The 19,496-nt window shown below is 43.4% G+C and overlaps 1 protein-coding gene across 1 annotated transcript in view; it reads left to right on the forward strand.

Moving 5' to 3' along the window:
* The window catches only part of LOC132901310 (zinc finger protein 850-like), an 808,362-nt gene that overhangs the window by 17,137 nt on the left and 771,729 nt on the right, over nt 1-19,496 (forward strand). Inside the window, exons 2-14 of the mRNA XM_060943616.1 lie at nt 6,506-6,852; nt 7,007-7,093; nt 7,345-7,414; nt 7,596-7,699; nt 7,791-8,063; nt 8,259-8,352; nt 8,488-8,555; nt 8,695-8,817; nt 9,031-9,069; nt 9,187-9,306; nt 9,394-9,471; nt 9,586-9,708; nt 16,668-16,839. Coding sequence (XP_060799599.1) covers nt 6,760-6,852; nt 7,007-7,093; nt 7,345-7,414; nt 7,596-7,699; nt 7,791-8,063; nt 8,259-8,352; nt 8,488-8,555; nt 8,695-8,817; nt 9,031-9,069; nt 9,187-9,306; nt 9,394-9,471; nt 9,586-9,708; nt 16,668-16,839 — 1,444 coding nt within the window. The 5' untranslated portion in view covers nt 6,506-6,759. The remainder of the gene's footprint in view (nt 1-6,505; nt 6,853-7,006; nt 7,094-7,344; nt 7,415-7,595; nt 7,700-7,790; nt 8,064-8,258; nt 8,353-8,487; nt 8,556-8,694; nt 8,818-9,030; nt 9,070-9,186; nt 9,307-9,393; nt 9,472-9,585; nt 9,709-16,667; nt 16,840-19,496) is intronic.

Consider the following 19,496-nt stretch of genomic DNA (forward strand, 5'->3'; position numbering starts at 1 on the left):
TATATAGGGCGCGATCACTGGGGAAGACACACAAACACATTAATTCACATCAGGTGTAGTGATTCTGCCACTTACCTTCCCTGACTCCGCCCTCCGGTCACAGACCGACGCTTGACCACGCCCCCGCTGCCACATCGGTCAATTCATCAAAATAGTAAATGCAGACATTTCTCCGCTAATGATTCCCATGCTGCTCAGTCGCAAACGTCGCGAGTGGCGAAAACCGGGACATATCCGTGTCCCGACAGACTTTTGTCGGGACTCGGGACACACAACCCCAAATCGGGACTGTCCCGGTAAAACCGGGACGTCTGGTCACCCTACACTCGTCACCAAAATTTTATCATGGCATCATTTTAGCATTGTAGCATCATAGCAAGTCACCAACATTTCATTATGGAAGAAAGACAGGATGAGGCAAAAAATGAAATTTTGGCAACGGTAGTTGCCAAAATTTCATCGTAGCATCATAGCAAGTGTCATCATGGCATCATAGCAAGTGTACGGTTTATTTCTTATAGCTAACAGATATTAGCATACTGAAAATGTAAATTGTAAAAGAAAAGTGAAATCATTGAAGCTAGATATTGTTCTGTTGTTATTCTGGAAATGTATTTAATTATTTATGGTCGATGTGTTTATATAAAAGCATATTTAGCTGCGGTAAAAGCTAACGCAGTCAGCTTTTTTTTTAGCCAAACCAAAAGCTATAACAGTGCTAACTGTGGTAATATGAATACATCTTTAACAAAAGTGAGATTATTGAAGCTAGATATTACTCTCTGGTGATTTTACGGTTGGTTTGTTTCTATACGAGAACATTAAGCCGAGCTAAAACGCTAACGGAGCTAATTGCCTTTGAGCGGAGCACAAACAGCTGCCATTGTTGTCAAGAAAAGCTAATGGAGCTAACTGTGGTAATATGAATAGTACATCTTTAACAAAAGTGAGATTATTGAAATTCAGCCTGTAGACATACACTACCGTTCAAAAGTTTGGGATCACTTTGAAATTTCCTTATTTTTGAAAGAAAAGCACTGTTCTTTTCAATGAAGATCACTTTAAACTAATCAGAAATGCATTTTATACATTGCTAATGTGGTAAATGACTATTCTAGCTGCAAATGTCTGGTTTTTGGTGCAATATCTCCATAGGTGTATAGAGGCCCATTTCCAGCAACTCTCACTCCAGTGTTCTAATGGTACAATGTGTTTGCTCATTGCCTCAGAAGGCTAATGGATGATTAGAAAACCCTTGTACAATCATGTTAGCACAGCTGAAAACAGTTTAGCTCTTTAGAGAAGCTATAAAACTGACCTTCCTTTGAGCAGATTGAGTTTCTGGAGCATCACGTTTGTGGGGTCGATTAAATGCTCAAAATGGCCAGAAAAATGTCTTGACTATATTTTCTATTCATTTTACAACTTATGGTGGTAAATAAAAGTGACTTTTTCGTGTTTTCCATGAATTGTCTGGGTGACCCCAAACTTTTGAACGGTAGTGTATTGAACAAAAATAGACAGGACATACGAGCCAACTTATAAAGATACAACACATTGAAATACACTGAACATTGAGAGAAAAAAAATTAGATGGAGTGAACCAAAGGAAGAGAGAGAGGCCTAGAAAGAGAAAAAGATGTGGAGACAGAGTTCGATGCATCAGAGCCAGTACAGTAATGCCGCTTTTCCACTACAAACGCGGCTGAGCCGTGCCGTGCCGAGTCGAGCTGAGTCGGGCTGAGCGGGGCTGTTGGAGTTGCATTTCGACTACAACCGCGCTGAACCGTGCTGGCTGGAAGTGGGTGGACACATTGGGTGGAGTTAGCGAAAGTGGGTGGACGTCATGTGATGTCGTTAAGCAGCGCAAACAGTGACATCAGTGACAGTAGCGGAACAAGTCAGAGCCGGGCCGGGGGCGGGGCAAATGACCGGGCCCTTTATTAAAGCTTATCATAACATCATTTTAGGCTACAAAATGTCCGCAACTGCGGTGTTTACCAATTTCAACACTACCGGGTGCAACTATGTTATTTAGTACATCAAGTCCTTCAAACGAACATGTAACTCAGAAACAAAAAACATTAGGATACTGTACATGGCTCATAATAAAACATCAATAGCCTATACTGCGCACATTATTTGAAGGGCATACGAATGAGCGCTCAGAGGTTGCAACGGTGACAGGAAGAGTCAGAAATAAAAGGAGGGCGGTGCAAACCTCACTGAATGCACTGTGCTTACCAATTTCAACACTCCGGGGTGCAACTATGTTATTTTGTACATTAAGTCCTTCAAACGAACATGTAACTCAGAAACAAAAAAAACATTCGGCGACATACTGTACATGGCTCATAATAAAACATCAATAGCCTACTGCGCGCATTATTTGAAGGGCATACGACGAGCCTTGCGCTCCGCGAACTCGTCCACGATGCTCTGTATGTCACTGATTCAGTGAGCTTTTAAGCGGTAGTCTCACGACCCGAATAGTAAACAATAAACATGGAGGACATGGAGTCGTTAGTGTGGCTGGTCTTGGTGCTGTGGCTTGTTGTCACCGACAACGCGGACAGATACTGGCAAGAGCGTATAGATGAGGCGAGGCGCATAAGGCTTCAGAAATTCTCGTAATTCATAATTATTCTCCTTCCGGGTTTGCGGTGTTTACAGATCCCAGCGCGTTCGCGGGGCATGTGTGGGCATGTGAGGACACTCCTCCTCACCAATCAGTGCACAGGGGAGTGTCTGCTCACACCCCCAGCCTCAGTCGGCACGGTTTGGCTCGCTTCAGCCCCACTCCAAAACGGTGCGAGTTTTAGGGGCTAAGCAGGGCTGAAACGAGCTGAGTCGTGCTGGTTTTTGGTAGTCGAAACGCGAGCCGTGTCGGGCTGAAGTGAGCTGAAGCGAGCTGAAGTGAGCTGAAAAAGGGTAGTGGAAAAGGGCCATAAGTTAGGGGGAGAGAATGGTGACAAAATTACAATCAAGATAGATATTGGCGTGGGGTATGAGCTGCTATAACCAGGTGGTGATATTGCGGTCGCGGTAGAGTGTTCCATTCACATAAAGCTTGTCGACAGACAGTGTCGCTCGTTTACCTTCTTGCCTGAGTTGTTTCATTATAGGCAAGAGGGCTCTTCTTTCCTGGATTTCTCGTGGGAATTGGTCGTTTAGTTCATATGATGTGCCTTTCAGTTCTTTTCCTTTGCTTTTAATAAGTTCTTTGTGCTTGTAGTGTTTGAAGTTGGCTATTATTGGAGGTAGCTTTTTATTGTCTTTGGAAGTGAGACGGTGGACTCGATGAAAGGTAATCCTGTTGACTGCCTCTGATGGGATTTTCAGAGATGACTACATGAATTCTTTCACAGCTTTCTCAGGATCATCAGGTATAGTTGTTGATAGTGGGATTCCTGAAAAAATGAGGTTGTCGCGCATGCTGCGGCATTGGAGGTCTAGTATTTTTTTCTTTCATGATTCTATTTTCACTAGTGAGATGAGTTACCTGGTTGGATAAGTTTGTGACATTTCCTTTTAGTTCACTGTTTTCTAATACGAGTGTGTTGATCTGTGATTGAGAGAATGCGAGACTGGCTTTTAATTTGAGGTGACGATGTTACACTGAGTCTATCGCGAGACTTTGGGTGAGATTCAACATGGCGGCGCGCTCAATACCGTTTGTAAACACAGGATTACAGGAATATTCTCTTCCTTCTGTTTAAACTGGTTATTACCTCTCAACAAGAACCAGACAATCTGTTTACCTTTTCCGACGGCCACTTCTTCATTCCGGACACTATGACATCTGAACCCAGCAAGAAACGCCCAACACGCGACTGGTCAACTGATGCCCCTTTTCCACCAAAGCAGTTCCAGGGCTGATTCGGGGCCAGTGCTTAGTTTGGAACCGGGTTTTCTGTTTCCACTGACGAACTGGCTCTGGGGCCAGAAAAAACGGTTCCAGGCTAGCACCAACTCTCTCTGCTGGGCCAGAGGAAAGAACCGCTTACGTCAGCGGGGGGGGCGGAGTTGTTAAGACCAATAACAAGACCGCGAAAGATCGCCATTTTTAAGTGCCGAGAAGCAGCAGCTGTACAAACGCGAAGTCATCCATTATTATTATTGTTGTTGTTGTTGTTGCTTCTTCCGTGTTGTTTTTGCTTCGATATTCGCGCCAAGGTTTATGCAAATGTAGCGACGTAACTAACGTATACAGCGACGTAATGACGTATACAACGACGTAACTGACGTATACAGCGACGTAATGACGTGGCTTCCTTTAGCACCGCGAGCTATGGAAAAGCAAACTGGTTCTCAGCTGGCTTGCAAGTTGAACGAGTTGTGAACCAGCACCAGCGCTGGCCCCGACCCAGCCCTGGAACTGATTTGGTGGAAAAGAGGCATGAGACAGACGAGGCTCCAGAGACTAGGGGTGGACGATACTGGGAATTTGGGTATCGATCCGATACCAAGTAAATACAGGGCTAGTATCAGCGATTACTTTTTACTTGAAATGTTATGATCATTGAATAATTTTGTGATTTTTTTTTTTTTTTTTGCCTTTTTTAGTTGATTGAGTATGACAAAACACAGGACAAAGATTTTAGGCAAATAATGTTTTTTTTATTAACTAACTACAACAATATAAAACAATGTAACAGTATATTAATAATAAAATTTCCTTATCTTCTGCTACACAAAATTGTTTCAGAAAAAAGTCACTCGTGCAAAATAACAAAAAAGCAACAATGTAACAAAAATTATAAATATAACAATGTAACAAAAATATAAATATAACAATGTCAACACCGCCACAAAAAATACCTTCCATTGCATGCAAATATTTGTGAAAAATAGTAATAAAGTAACAAAGTCAGTAGTGCAAAATAAGTAAACAAAAGCAACAATGTAATAAATATAACAATATAAACAACACACAAAAAAAAACCTTCCATTGCACGCATATATGTGTGAAAAATAAAGTCAGTAGTGCAAATCAGGTGTAAACTACAAGTGGCTTGTAACCTTTGGCTCTTTACGCACAAAGCCCTCCAAGGAAGTATCCCTTGAGGTGCTCTTTTGGCTCTGTTCCCATGTTGATAACAGATTTAAAGGTTTTTGTTCAGGAACAGTAACATGTTTACATTCTTCCCTTTTATTGCACTTCTTCTCTAAGTTATTAACTGTCCCACCTTAGAGAAAATCCTTTCTTTCTCAGTCAGTGCTCTGACTCTCCGCTCTCTGACAAAGCTGGGAGGGGGAAGGTGTGAGCGGCAGAGAGAGAGAGGTGCGCTGTTTACACAGACAGATTTAGAGAGAAACTACGCTCGCATGAACTCTGAGTAAATTCGAGTAATTTACTAGACGTATTGAAGAGAAACTGTGACGAAAGTATCGATCTCATCACGCTAGTATCGATTTGATTCCGATACTCACCTTGGTATCGATACTCAGATCGATACGCCCACCTCTGCCAGAGACTGCCCCCGCTATCGGTACCACCAAGGTCACATCCATCGAGGTCAGTTTACTGGAATCCATAAACAACAGACTTGATATACTTGAACATCTTCATGAGGACGTCAAGGAATTAAAAGCCAGTCTCGCATTCTCTCAATCACAGATATGAATACATCCTTAACAAAAGTGAGATTATTGAAGCTAGATATTACTTTCTGTTGATTTTACAGTAGGTTTGTTTCTATACAAGAACATTAAGCCGAGCTAAAAAGCTAACGATGCTAACTGCCTTTAGACGGAGCTAGGCGAACAGCGCGAAAAGCCGCCATTGTGATCATGAAAAGCTAATGTGGCTAATTGCCTTTAGACGGAGCTAGGCGAACGGCACGAAAAGCTGCCATTGCTCTCACCGACTGCTAGCAGCCTGAACTGTACTGACAAGCAAACAAGCTTAAACAAAATTCAGATCATTGAAGGTAGACCTTACTCTCATGATTTGGGGGTAGAATTTTTTTAACTGTTGGTGTATTTCTAAACAAGAAGATTAAAGATGAAAGCTATATATTTATCTATCTATTCAGACTACATTGTTACATTCTCCTTCTGTCCAGGGAAAACCACATTTCTCCGTGTTTGTTTGATTGTTTGTGATTAAACTGTGATTAAATGTCTCTGTATGGACTTAGAAAGAAATTACATTTAAATGTAATATATGATTTAACAACCTACATTGATTAAATAGAAAAGCGAGCATTTTCATACATGACTACTTTGACTTTTAGTAATTAATATACATTTTGATGATAAAATCCTGCACATTTGCTTAAGTTAGTAGTATTACTTGTGGTGGTATATTTATAGTGTTAATGTGATTCTTTGTCTTGAGGAAAAAAAATTTAGTTTACTGATAAAAGTCAGCAGGCCCTGCTCTGCTCTCTCACAAACACACATTACAAAAAGTAAACATGTTTAACGTGTCTGTTATGCTGTTGGCTTGTTGCTCACACTGACTCAAAGTAACAGAGGGACATTTCTATTTTTATTGCAGGTTTTCTTTGATTGATTGAAGGTTTTGATCATCATCTTCGAGATTCATCGCCCTCAACTCATCACCCTCAGGACTCCCGGAGCAGTTTGTTTACACACACACCATCACCACATCATCCTTTCTTCCACTCTCAATATTATATTAGGTTATTTTAGATTAGATTAATTTACATTAAGTAGTTCGGTTAAGGTTTAGGTTAGTTAACCTATTAACTTTGGAAGAAGTTTTTTTTTTTTTGTCTTCTGTCCAGCAGGATGCCGAGGAAGGGAAGGAGGTCCGAGGCAGCGAGGCGCCGATGGAGGAAGCTCAACCTGGAGGAGCCGACTCCAGTCACTTCCCCCCCGAAGGTATTTACACAGTAGATAAGCTTCTGTGTCACAGTGACAACTGTCTGCATGAAAATAGCAGTAGAAATGTCACATCTATTGCTTTCTTTTTAACTGCTGAGTTCAGTATGTAATTGCCATGACTTGGATTTCTTTGGTGTTGATGTTTCATCAGACGGTCCAGACGATGTCCACCCCACCGGACGCAGGGTCCAGGACCAGGGAGATCCACCCCCCCTACTCTCGAGCTCCAGTCAGCAACGTATGTTCCTATCACAACTCGCACACAGAGAGTGTTATTTTAAAGAATGCAGACACACAGTGTTTACACTGAGACACTGTCTGAGGTTTAATCTGTTTACAGTCACACATCTTCTTGGATTTAAAATGTGTTTGTTTGAACTTGTCTGGTTTTATCTTAGCTTTGTTTGATTTAACTATGTTCTTTTTATGTGATGCAAAGTCACCTTGAGTGTTTTGAAAGACACTTATTATTATTTTGTGTGTCATCAGGTGGTTGGATCTTCACCCCCAGCCAAGCCTTTCGGGAGCCTGGGTGATGTGCGTCCCGAAGTTCGTGCACGTGAGTATCCACCTGTTTTATCCCTAAATGATCAATAAACTAATTACTCATCAATATTAAACTTTTTAAACTGGTTTTATTTTCTGTACTGTTTTACTCATATAAACGAGTGATTGTTGACATTTCCTGGTTTGTTTTCAATTCAATAATACCGTTATCTGTTTTGTCCTTTACTAAACAGGCCGTGGTACCGGGTTCCGCCATCGGGTGCTGAGGTGGCCGACTTCGAAGCTCACAGGACGGAGCCACAAGTTGGTCATCCCACCGGAGTCTCCTGACAAGAAGGTGTTATTATTGTCCAGTTTATGAAGAAAGTAATTGATCTTGAGAGGGATTAATGATTTTCATGCTAAAGAAATTTTCTTTGTTGTTGCAGTTCATTCTGATTGTCGGGGACTCCCACCTCCGGTCCATCGCGGACGGTTTCGTCGTGATGCCAGAAGGAAAGTTTTCTTTCGGTGTCATGTCAACCCATGGGGCCCACGCCACTCAGCTGCGGACTGAGGTCCTACATGCTAATGTTCCTCGGTCCCCTGACGCTGTTTGTGTTCTTGCCCCTAGCAACAACCTGACCGCGAGCAGGACCATCGACGAGGCAGCCGTCAATTACGCAAGTTTCCTCACTGCTGTGAGGAGCCGCTGGCCGGAGGTTTGTGTTATTTCATGTCTCGCTTGTCCTGTATTCGTAGGACTTTAACAACACTAGAGGTACATTGACTACTCTAATAAGATTAAACGTATGAGCTTTTAATAAATCATGTGTATTTATTGTAACGTGTGTGATTTTGAATGAAAATGTCAATTGGTACCAAACATGTGTTTTCTAAAATTTTGTTTTCTACAGGTCTTTGTGCTGGATTTCCCCCCCTGTCTGCAGGAGGATGAGACATACCAGGTCCTCCTTCGTCAAGAGTACCACCGCGTGACGGCTCGTATGGGTGTGTAAAAATATCATGTCAATAAAACAAGAAAAAGGAATGTACTTAAAAATGTCTGTGAAGATATAGTAATGAACATAAAATCATAATACACGTGTGGATGTTGTAATGACTTTTTCTTTTTTATATTTTTAGGTGTGAGGTACTTCTCTGCGGCGGAGCACTTCCCCCTTACGCACTTGGATCTGTGGAGCAGAGACGGCGTAAGTAGAATATCTGTGTGTGACAGAAAAAGTCTAATTTGCTATAATTTCTTGTGTGCTGATATGAACCAGTCAACACAAGCTACTTTTTTATAGTTGAACTTTGTCTGTAAATGGATTTGTATTGTCATGTCTGCAGGTTCACCTGAGCGACCGTGAGGGGATGGGCATCCTTACCCAGCTGCTGTGGACCGCCACGGAGCAGTTCCTGGAGACACCACCACCTCCCCCGGTTTCTCCTAAGCTGGTTGTGAAGGGAGAGGTACGTGCTCCTCTGTCTCCTGACCCCTTCCAGTGGAAGGTCGTTGGTCAGAGCAGCAAGGCTAGTAAAGTTTTTTTTTTTTTTTTTTTTTTTTTTTTTTTTAAATTATATTATGTGTGTTTACATGTGTTTGTGTACATTTTTGGTGAACAGGTTCACAGTTGTAATTAAAAAGCATCTATTTAATCAAATATGTGATGTTAACTTTCCCAGTCGCAGGTTCCTGGTCAGGCCAGCATGGCTCAGCAGCAGGTGAGTTATTTTTATTTTTTTAACAAGAAGTTACCTGGTTTATTTAGTATTTAAAGTTTGTATATTTGACCAGACAAATATTGATGCGTATTTGTGTTGTTTTTTTGTCTTTCATAGGAGGAGGAGTCCTTCCTCCCACTGAGGTTCAGTAGCATGATCCTTCGTGCTATGGAGGAGGTGTCTCCTTCTCAGCTGTCTGGTGTGGAGGACTGCAAGTCTCCTCCAGCACGCAGGAAGGTAAATTGATGTCTCTTCTCGGCTGTATTATAAAGTTTCTCCTTGTTCCCTACAGTTACTGATGCTATGTTTTATTTGACTTTGCAGGTGGCCTCCCCAGCGGCAGCCAGGCGTCGTAGGACCGCGGAGAGATGCCCCCCCCACCACGAGTCTCCTGTGAACAATGTATGTCACACAACTGACACACGCAGTCAATGTTTACAGTTGACACAGTGTCTTCATGGAGACATAACTAGACTCTGTCTGAATTTTAATATATTTGTTCTCATCTGTCAACAGCTGGTTGGATCCCCTCCAGCCAGGCTGTCACAGAGACTGGAGGACTACGCCCCCTCCAGCCCGGTTCCACGGTCCAGGACCACGGATGGACCAGCCCCCCGCACCCAAACTTCAGTGACCAACGTATGTAAAATTTCCCATTCATTTCAATGGGAGAAGGTGAAAAAAATCGCACATTTTCAGCGTTTTTCAAACATCCGCTGCTCTGGCATGCTTTCACCTAGAGACATGATTCAAACTTTAAAACAGAGACAAAATTCTCCTTTGTGGATGTGGCATTCAACTTTTTTGCTAGGTTGTATACTTTTTGATCAGTCACAGATCAATCACCATGATCAATTCTGGAGAAATTCAGACTTTATAATGAGTGTCTATGCAGTCGAGCTAGAGTGAGCTAGAGTGTACACAGCTTGAAAAAATGCTCTACATTTCTCATTTAAACTGTGTTTTCAGCCACAATTTTCACTCTACACATATAATTTTCTCAAAAGTTGGAGTCACACTTGTCTTGATTCACACAATGTGTCTACCTAAACGATAGGATTTACATTTTCTGAACGAGAAGCCTCAAAGTGACAGGTTCACAGCCCAACTGCCCAATCGACTCCCATTATAATCCCGACAGCGATTTTACTACAAAATCAGAAATGTCAGTTGTTTTTAACTTGCTCTATTGTCCACATTTTTTACACTAGGGACAAAAAAAATTACATCAATGTGTTGGTGAGAGCCTTGTTGCGCTCAATGTGAAAGAATTTTGTGAATACCTCCTTTGGTTTTCGTGTAAATCACCATTGTTCGGAGAAGAAAATTTGAGAAAAAGCTCTCTTTGCCTGTAATATTATGTCTCTGCTCTGCACCTAAGCACTGTCACCAAGGCAACCAGCTCCAGTCAGGGAGCAGATGGGGGCTGTGCTCTCTCTCTCTCTCTCTCTCTCTCTCTCTCTCTCTCTCTCTCTCTCTCAAACACACACATGATCAGAGCATCATAGCAAGTCACACATTCACACAGTACAGTACAACTCCTGCAATAGCGACTGCTACAGCCACTGCATCACTTTTGCGATTTCCCACAGGGGAATTGTCTAGTTAAACTTATTCATTCAGGGATGTGTTCTCTCTCCCTTTTTATCCTTTATACAGATATGTGTAAGAGTGTCTATGAAAACAGGCACATTTTAAAATTTGCAGACGATACCGTCATTGTAAGTTTGTTACACAATAATGAATGCAGCCATTGTCCAGTCTTGGAGGATTTTATTAGGTGGTGTGATCTTTCTTTCTTGGTGCTTAATACATCCAAAACAAAGGACATGATTATTGATTTTAGAAATCAGGCTCCAAACCATGATCCCACAGTCATCAAGGGCCAATCTGTTGAACGCATGGATAATTACAAGTATCTTGGGATTGTCATTGATGATAAATTGACTTTTAACAAGAACTGCGAAGCAGTATGCAAGAGGGGACATCAGCGGTTGTTTTATCTTCGGAAATTGTTCTGTTTTAACATTGATAAAACTATGCTGACCTTATTTTATCGTGCTTTTATTGAGTCATTGTTATCTTTTGCCTTTGTGTCTTGGTTTGGTAATCTGTCACTACAGGACAAAAACTCCCTGAACCAAATAAATGGCCTGGGTGGCTAATTGGGAAGCCTCAACCCACCATGTCTTCTCTTTATGACATACAGTTGCAACGTAAAGCTACCTGTATTCTTAAAGATGGCTCACACCCTTTGCATGGTGAGTTCCAGCTCCTTCGCTCTGGTTGTCATTTTGGGGTCCCTAAGGTAAGGACAAAATGGTACAGAAAGAGCTTTGTACCAACAGCAATTGTATTGCTGAACAGTAAGGCCCAGAGGTGAATAATTTTGTTCATACTGAACAATTGATGATGAAGCACTTTTTAAAGATCACACTTTTAAGGATTGTATATGTTAGGATGTGTGTACTGTTGTTGTCTGTTACAATGTATTTTACGTAGCTGTTATTTTGTATTGGGATCGCTGAATTCCTGCCTGCACAACGAATTTACCAGTACTATGGTATGGTACAAATAAAGAAACCTTGGACCCGCCCTCCATTCTCAAACTGCCACTAGGCCATGTCCCCACGGTCGACTCGGGCCGGGGAGCCATCCGTCCTGCAGTGGACTCCCCCTTCAATGGAACAGGAAGTCTGCCACCACCATCTGTACCCCGGCCTGTGGACCACCTCGAATGTAACCATGTAACCTCTTGGAGGGTGAGATACCAATGGGTGATCCACACATTGGCATCCGTCATGCGGTGGAGTCACTGGAGGGGCACGTGGTCTGAACAGAGAGTGAAAGGGCACCCCAGTAGGTAGTATTGGAAGGTGAGGACCACCCACTTGATGGCCAGGCACTCCTTTTTAATGGTGCTGTACATACTTTCGTGCATCGAGAGCTTGCAGCTGATTTACAGTTCCTTGCTCTCCACCTTCTGGTACAAAACGGCCTCCAGCCTTCTGTCCGATGCGTCTGTCTGTAAAATGAAGGGGAGAGAGAAATCAGAGGAGTGTAAAAGTCCCCCCCACACACACACACTGCAGCTTTTACCTTGGTGAAAGCCTGTTGGCACTGCTCCATCCACTGGACCGGATCTGGTGCTCCCTTTTTAGTGAGATCAGTCAGTGGGCTGGTGACATCTGAATAATTAGGTATGAACCTAGGATAGTAGCCAGCCAGCCAGCCCCAGGAACTGCCTCGCCCCCTTTTTGGTCTTGGGCCTCGGGCCAGCCGCAGTCACAGCAGTCTTGTCAATTTGGGGATACACCTGCCCATGACCCAGATACCGTACTTCCACCCACCCAATTGCACATTTTTTTTGGGTTAGCTGTGAGACCCACATGCCTCAGTGACTCTAGGACAGCCCTAAGGTGTTCAAGGTACCGAGGCCAGTCATTGCTGTACACGATAATATCGTCAAGGTACATTGCCACATAGGCAGTGTGGGGATGGAGGATATTCTCCATGAGCTGCTGGAATGTGGCGGGAGCCCCAAATAACCCAGAAAGAAGTGTGACAAACTGGTGTAATCCAAACGGTGTGGAAAAGGCCATTTTCTCTCAGGATAGAGGAGTCAAGGGGATCTGCCAATATCCCTTTGTCCCTAAATCCAGTGTCGAATAAAAGTGAGCAGCATCTAACTGATCAAGCAACTCATCAATGCGAGGCATTGGGTATGTGTCAAATTTAGACACCACATTGACTTTTTTTCTATAGTTTACAAAGAACCGGACCGAACTATCAGTCTTGGGTACCAGGACCACCGGGCTGCTCCAGTCATTGTGTGATTCCTCAATCACAGACGCAGAAGGAGAATACGGGAGGACACCACTGGTGCGGTGGGCCAGCTGTGGGGAGCCAGCCCCCGTCTCTGTGGTGGGGGAATGGGGTGGGGACGGGAAGAGAAGGGAGAAGAGGCGACCCATCCGCCTGCTGTCGGAACCGGCATCAGATGGCCCTCCACCAACTTGATGGCTTGCTCCAGGGATGCTGAGCAATGACACTGGACCCAGTCTGCCATTCCTTCCGAAAGTTGAGCGATAAACTGTTCCAGTGTCATCTGATCGATGATCCTGTTGGTGTCTTGGTCTTCCACCCTCAGCCGCTATTGGTCGAATGCAAACGGCCGGCTGACCTCCTCCAATGTCCGTGTCCAGAAGCACTGGCGATGATGTTCCAGAGAGTGGCCGACACACTGCAGGATGGCTCTCTTCAGGTCGGTGTATATGAGCTGGCTGCCGGCAGCGAGTTGCTGTGTGGTGGGCTGTGCCTCGCCAGTCAGGAGCGGAAGTAGGCATGCTGCGCGCTGCTCGACTGGCCACCCCCACACTTCGGCTGCTGGCTTGAAGTGAGCAATTAAAGCCTTCCGGATCGTTGTACAGGCCCATCTTTGTGAGGGTGCTGTGGGGAGGGTCCGCTGCGGTCGAGGTCCCCAACAACACAAGCAGATGCCGGAATGCTTGGCGATCTTCCTGCTGGGCTAGTATCAAGGCTTCAAAGCATTGCTCTTGTTCCTTCCGGAGGGCGGTCAGCGCTTGATTCTGGTTCTGCTGGGCAGTAGTGAGGGCATGGATGACATCCTTCAATGGGGAAGACTTCATGTGGTGGTTCCCTTCTGTACTCCTGGGTTTCAGCACCACTCTAATACGTCCCTCATGTGGGTGGAGTACAGAAGCATGGCAGGCGAGAGATGACGTTCACACACACACACCTTTTATTTTCGTGTTGTTTTTCAGCTTTAATGTCCGTTTAGATACACAGACATGTGTGTACACACAGTTGTGTTTTGGTCTGGGGAAATCTCTTATGTCTGCTCTCTCCCTCTTTTTCTGTTCTCCACAGTCACTGCAACACACACACACGCGCGCGCATTTAATTGACAACAGGTGCGTTGACTTTGCCACTCACCTTCCCTGGCCCCGCCCTACATTCACAAACTGACGCTAAGCCACGCCCCCACTGCCACAAATGCGTTTGAAGTTCTTCATACTAACTGTCCAGGTTTTTGTGTCATGCCGAGATAATCATTATAAAGAATCGCAATGCCTCCTCTGCCAGTTAGACGAGGCTGGTGTATATAACTGCAACCAGGAGGACTAGTTTCATTTAATGCTACAGACTCCTTTGGTTTAATCCATGTTTCTGTTTAAATACAGTACATTAAACTGTTGATCAGTAAGAAGCAGGCGTGCAAACGGTGCGCTTTTCGGCGCATTCCGCTTTTTCCCCGGCATTTGGGCGACTTGTGTAATTCGTGCAGATCCGAAGAGTTTTTTTTTTTTTTTTTGGGGGGGGTTGCTCTCCGGTAATCCACTCTGGTAGTAATGATAGACCCGAGTACTGTGCAGACCATACAACGTTTGGTTCCCCCTGGTGGATATATGGAACCATTGACAGCAGAGATAGTAAGATTGACAGTGTAGCTGCTGGCTGCTATTATAATATTCAACAGCGTTCCGTTACAAACTGCTAGCTGCTACACTGTCGGTGGATGGAACCGATGGCTGGGCAATCTGGTTGCTAAGGAATGTGACTCCCGGGCTTTTCCTCAGATAGGTGTGTTCATTTATCAACTTGCTGAATTTCATCTACTAGTGTGTATTTCTTTGGAGCCTCGGTGACTGGGAGTAAACGATCAGCGTTGAAGTGGAAGTCATTTACTCGTCTACAATCAAAGCGTAAGTGTTAAAATAATTGTGCATATATATACCTGAGCTTGAGGATGACATGGATACCACCCCCCCACCGGGGGTAAGAAGGAGAATTTTTTTTTTTTTTATATATATACTGTGTGTGTGTGTGTGTGTGTGTGTGTATATATATATATATATATATATATATATATATATATATATATTAGTGCTGTCAAAAATGTCGTGTTATTAATGCATTAACTTGACTCAATTTTAACGGCGCTAATTTTTTTTATCGCGAGATTAACGCTCTGTGACATGATGCCACGCCCCACACAGCCAGAGTCCTCTGCCCTCCCCCGAAGAGCCACGGTGCTCGGCTTAGGTTTCGTTTTCCCATCGGCGGCTCCAGCCCCACTTTGCAGTGGCTGTGACAAGACGTGTTATGCTCTGCAATAAAAAAAAAAAACATTGGTACAACCAGTGTTCGAACTACGCCGATATTTTCGGGGGGGTCCCTTTTTTTCCCTTGGGGGTGCTTGCGCTTGTCTCAGAGCCCGGATCTCCATTGCGCGCTCACTTCGGATATACAAATGCTTCCCGGTACACACGATTGCTATGTCAATAAACATAATTTTGCCAGTATTTTAGAGACCCCCCAACATTTCCCAAATCATGTTTTCAAGGGATCTCATGTCTGTTTCAGGGGATCTCGGATCCCCCGAGTACCCCCGTAGTTCGAATGGTGAGCAGCAAGCCCATTCACTTTTTTATGCTGATAAGAGAATTACAATGGTTTTTCGTGTGACAAAAATGTGCGATTAAATTGCGATTAACCGCGAGTTAACTATGACAGTCGCGACATTAATCGCGATTAAATATTTTAATCGCTTGACAGCACTAATATATAAATATATAAACTTTGTCTCTCGTTACCTAGCCTCCTTCATCTAACCATATTAGCCATGACCTATCCTTGGAGTAAAAAATGCCTGAAAAACGTAATGTTATTTGAGGAGTTGCATGATGACTGTATATGTTCTCAACGTAGTGTCTACATGGGTTAATGACTATTGTTTTTTGTTCCTAGATAATATTTAAGTGCCGTAATACCGTTCTATACGTGCAAGAATTGGTCTTATTAAAGCTTGTGGTTGTCTGGCTTAGTTAAAATGCTAACCATTAGCACCCGACTAGCTGCTATTTTAGAACATCGAGTGGTCAAATGGTAATGTGTAACTCGTGTGTGTTATGAGTTCGTAGTGCATGCATCCAAGGCACTACACAAACTTCAGGAAGTGGCAAAGAAAAGGAAGAAAAAGGAGTAAAGATGGACTGACTTTGGGGTGGGGAACTGAAGATGGATTGGGAACTAAATTAATAAATAATAGTAATTAAGAAATGTTCTGTTTTGTTGAAACTGTTGTCTGACTGATAATGTGTGTGTGTGTGGTGGGGGGGTCCGCGTCGCTGCGCTACCTCACTCTTTTTTGACCATGGTTGTGTTTGCATCCCTGAAGAAGTTCATTAACAGTTCGTGCTTCAGACATAAGAGAGAAAATATTTAAAAGTCTTACCTTTTACAGTAGGTCAAAGGTGCTGGCAGCGGCTGTACAGTAGTCAGTATGATCTAATTTTATATTAATTAGATTATTAGAACAAACTCTGAGTATTTCTACTTTTTTGTATAGCTCGGGGAACAGGCACAGTCTCAATGTAATGAAACCTGTGTGATGACTCTGTGCAGGTAGCAGACAGACAGTTTAGCCTGTCCGTCTGCTCCCTGGCCTTGGCTCTGGATTGTCGTGGATTAACTAGGTCTGTTCTGAGACTGAGCTATGCTGCGAGAAATGAGAGCAGCATCTTCCCGAGTGGGATGGATACTGTCCCGCCCTAACAGATTTGTTTGATCTTTAGCTGTGTGAGGACATGAAAACAGAGACATCCATGGATGGAGAGACCTCAGAAGCCTGTGTGAAGAAAGAGGAGATGCTGGAGCTGAATATCTACAGCTATGGAGACGATCTCGACAACCCACCTGAAGGTCTCTCCGTTAAAGTGGAAGATCCTGACGATAAAGACTATCTCTGTAAGACATTAGGCCACTCTGGTGCTCAGTAACACTCACTGTTTATTCTACCGTGCACACTATCTGGTGCACTAAAAGTGCAATACAGTACATTTGGCATGTAGCCTCAGTTTCTCTTACTTTTAATCAACAAATTGACATTGAAATTTAGATTTTTTTATTGATTAAAGTATGAACTTTGTTTATAGAGCATGTAACATGGTAGCGAGGAGCGAGATAAACTTTGTTTATTTATTTATTTAAAATACTTTAGTCGTTATAAACCGAGGATGTTAACCTGAACAAAAAAAGCATGGAATATCACACGATGGGTGTGTATTGAAAAAAATCTATGCTGCGTGGTTTTATTTTCATATTACAGCATGGCCCAAAATGTATGAGTCCCCTCAAACCATAGTGATTTGCTTGTTATTGCAATTTTGAATTTATTAATGAATGACACATTCAATGTTTAATTTGTTTCTGTTTACATTAAATGTTGCAGAATGTCTGTCATTCTCTCCAGCCACTCCTGTGTTTTATTCAGAGACAAAAAAAAAAAATGTGGGATGTCGTGTGACTGAGAAACCAGAAAGCACAAAGTCCTCTGTCCTGAAGACTCTTCCATCTTGGGAAGCTTACTGACTGACTGATACCTGGGTCTCCTTCCATAAATGTTCAATAAATATGTTGTAACGTCTTCACCACATTAGAAGATTATAGGGTTCCCCCCCCTCCTTCTTCCACCCATTTGTCGTCCAGTGTGGTCACCTGCTAGTATCCACCCACTAGCCAGGTCTCTCTAACCATGTGAGTGAAGGCTAACACGTATTTCCTCCAAGACATGTAAAGCCATCAAACTCCTCTTTTTCAATTGCAGCTCATGCTGTGTCACATGATAGCAAAACACACCTGGAGGACAGTGCTATGTGCTCTGTTCCCCACATGCATAAGCTTGCAGAAGATCCCAACCAGCTGTGATTTAATAGGGGACAGAGAGTATGCCCCTCATTATGCCTCTGGAATGGAATGTTCAATAAGAGCCAGTGGGTGTGAGAGACAGGAGTCCAAATATACGGATTTCGGGGCATCACAGTGGCGCAGCTCCGGGGTCCTGGATTCGATTTTAAGCTTGGGTTGCTGTCTGTGTGAAGTTTTGCAAGTTCTCCTCCCCGTTGGACTGCGTTGGACTATTTATTTACTTACTTTCTTACTTACTGTGTGGACAGAAGAAGAAGAAACTTTTTATTTGTCACATGCACACTTCAAGCACAGTGAAATTCATCCTCTGCATTTAACCCATCTGAAGCAGTGAAAACACACACACTCGCGCGCGCGCGCACACACCCCCAGAGCAGTGTGCAGCCACACCAGAGTGCCCAGGGAGCAGTCAGGGGTCAGGTACCATGCTCAAGGGCACCTCACCTCCCCACATTAACCTAACTGCATGTCTTTGGATTGTGGGGGAAACCACGGGGACACGGGGAGAACATGCAAACTCCACACAGAAAGGCCCTCGCCGGCCGCTGGGTTCGAACCCAGAACCTTCTTGCTGTGAGGCAATTGTGCTAACCACTACACCACCGTGCCGCAGTTAATTTTGTTTGTACCTGCATGTGATTTTCATAACAAATTTGGGAAATTCTGTTCCCCAGAAGATAAGCAAACAAGTAGCTGAATTTAAAACAACCCTGACCAGGCAAGTCCGAAGAGAATACTGTAAATACGTCATGCAGTGCCACAGTCATGTTAATAAACATTCGTTTTATTTTGCCCTGCAAGCTTTGTATCTGACCATTTGTTTACTCCCACAAGGAAGTAAAAAAAAAACCTCATACTTGTATCCAGTACTGGCACAAAATATGGAAATGCCTAGGAAAAGATCGATTTTGCATACTTAATCCATGCAAATGACAACAGAATCTGCACTGAAGGCAACTGAAATACATTATGAAGATACAGAGACACCTTTTAACCACAATTTTATACTTTACCCATGAAAATACTAGCAGTTTTGGCCATCGTTGTGTGATAAACATCATAAAAATATTGGAAATAGTATCTTTTTGTTTAGTTGAGCCCCAAAAACCACCTTAATCACTCCTTGTTGGGCAATCCTACCATGATATGCTAATTATTCCACAGGTGAAAACCATTAACTAAATCATGTGGTCTCTACAAATAATTCATTAGAAAAAGTATTTATCCTCTGACTACAGCCAGGCAACAGGCAGAAATGGCATCAGAGAGAGAAACTACAGAAGAGCAGCGTATTAGGATGAAAGTTTTGCGGGAGGAGGGCTATTCATAATGAGCCATAGCAAAGAAACTGCATGTGACCCACAGTGCTGTTTGGAAATGCCTCAAGCATCACCAGAAGACTGGGAACTTCAAGAACATTTCAGGCAGAGGAAGGAAGAAAAAGTTGACTAAAGCTGATGTCCAGTACCTCAAGACTACATCCCTACGAGAGAGGAAGAAATCCAGCAAGGAACTGGCACAGGACCTCCAAGATGCTACAGGCAAGGATGTCTCCCCACACCTGGTTAGGAAGACGCTCTCAGCAGAAGGCCTCAAAGGTCATGTGTCAGTGCGCAAAACTTTTGTTGAGAGGTGGAAATAAGCAGAAGAGACTTAACTGGGCAAAAATTCACAGGAGTTGGACTTCTGAGCAGTGG

This window comes from Neoarius graeffei, chromosome 17 (genome assembly GCF_027579695.1).
Source record: "Neoarius graeffei isolate fNeoGra1 chromosome 17, fNeoGra1.pri, whole genome shotgun sequence".
Classification (NCBI taxonomy): domain Eukaryota; kingdom Metazoa; phylum Chordata; class Actinopteri; order Siluriformes; family Ariidae; genus Neoarius; species Neoarius graeffei.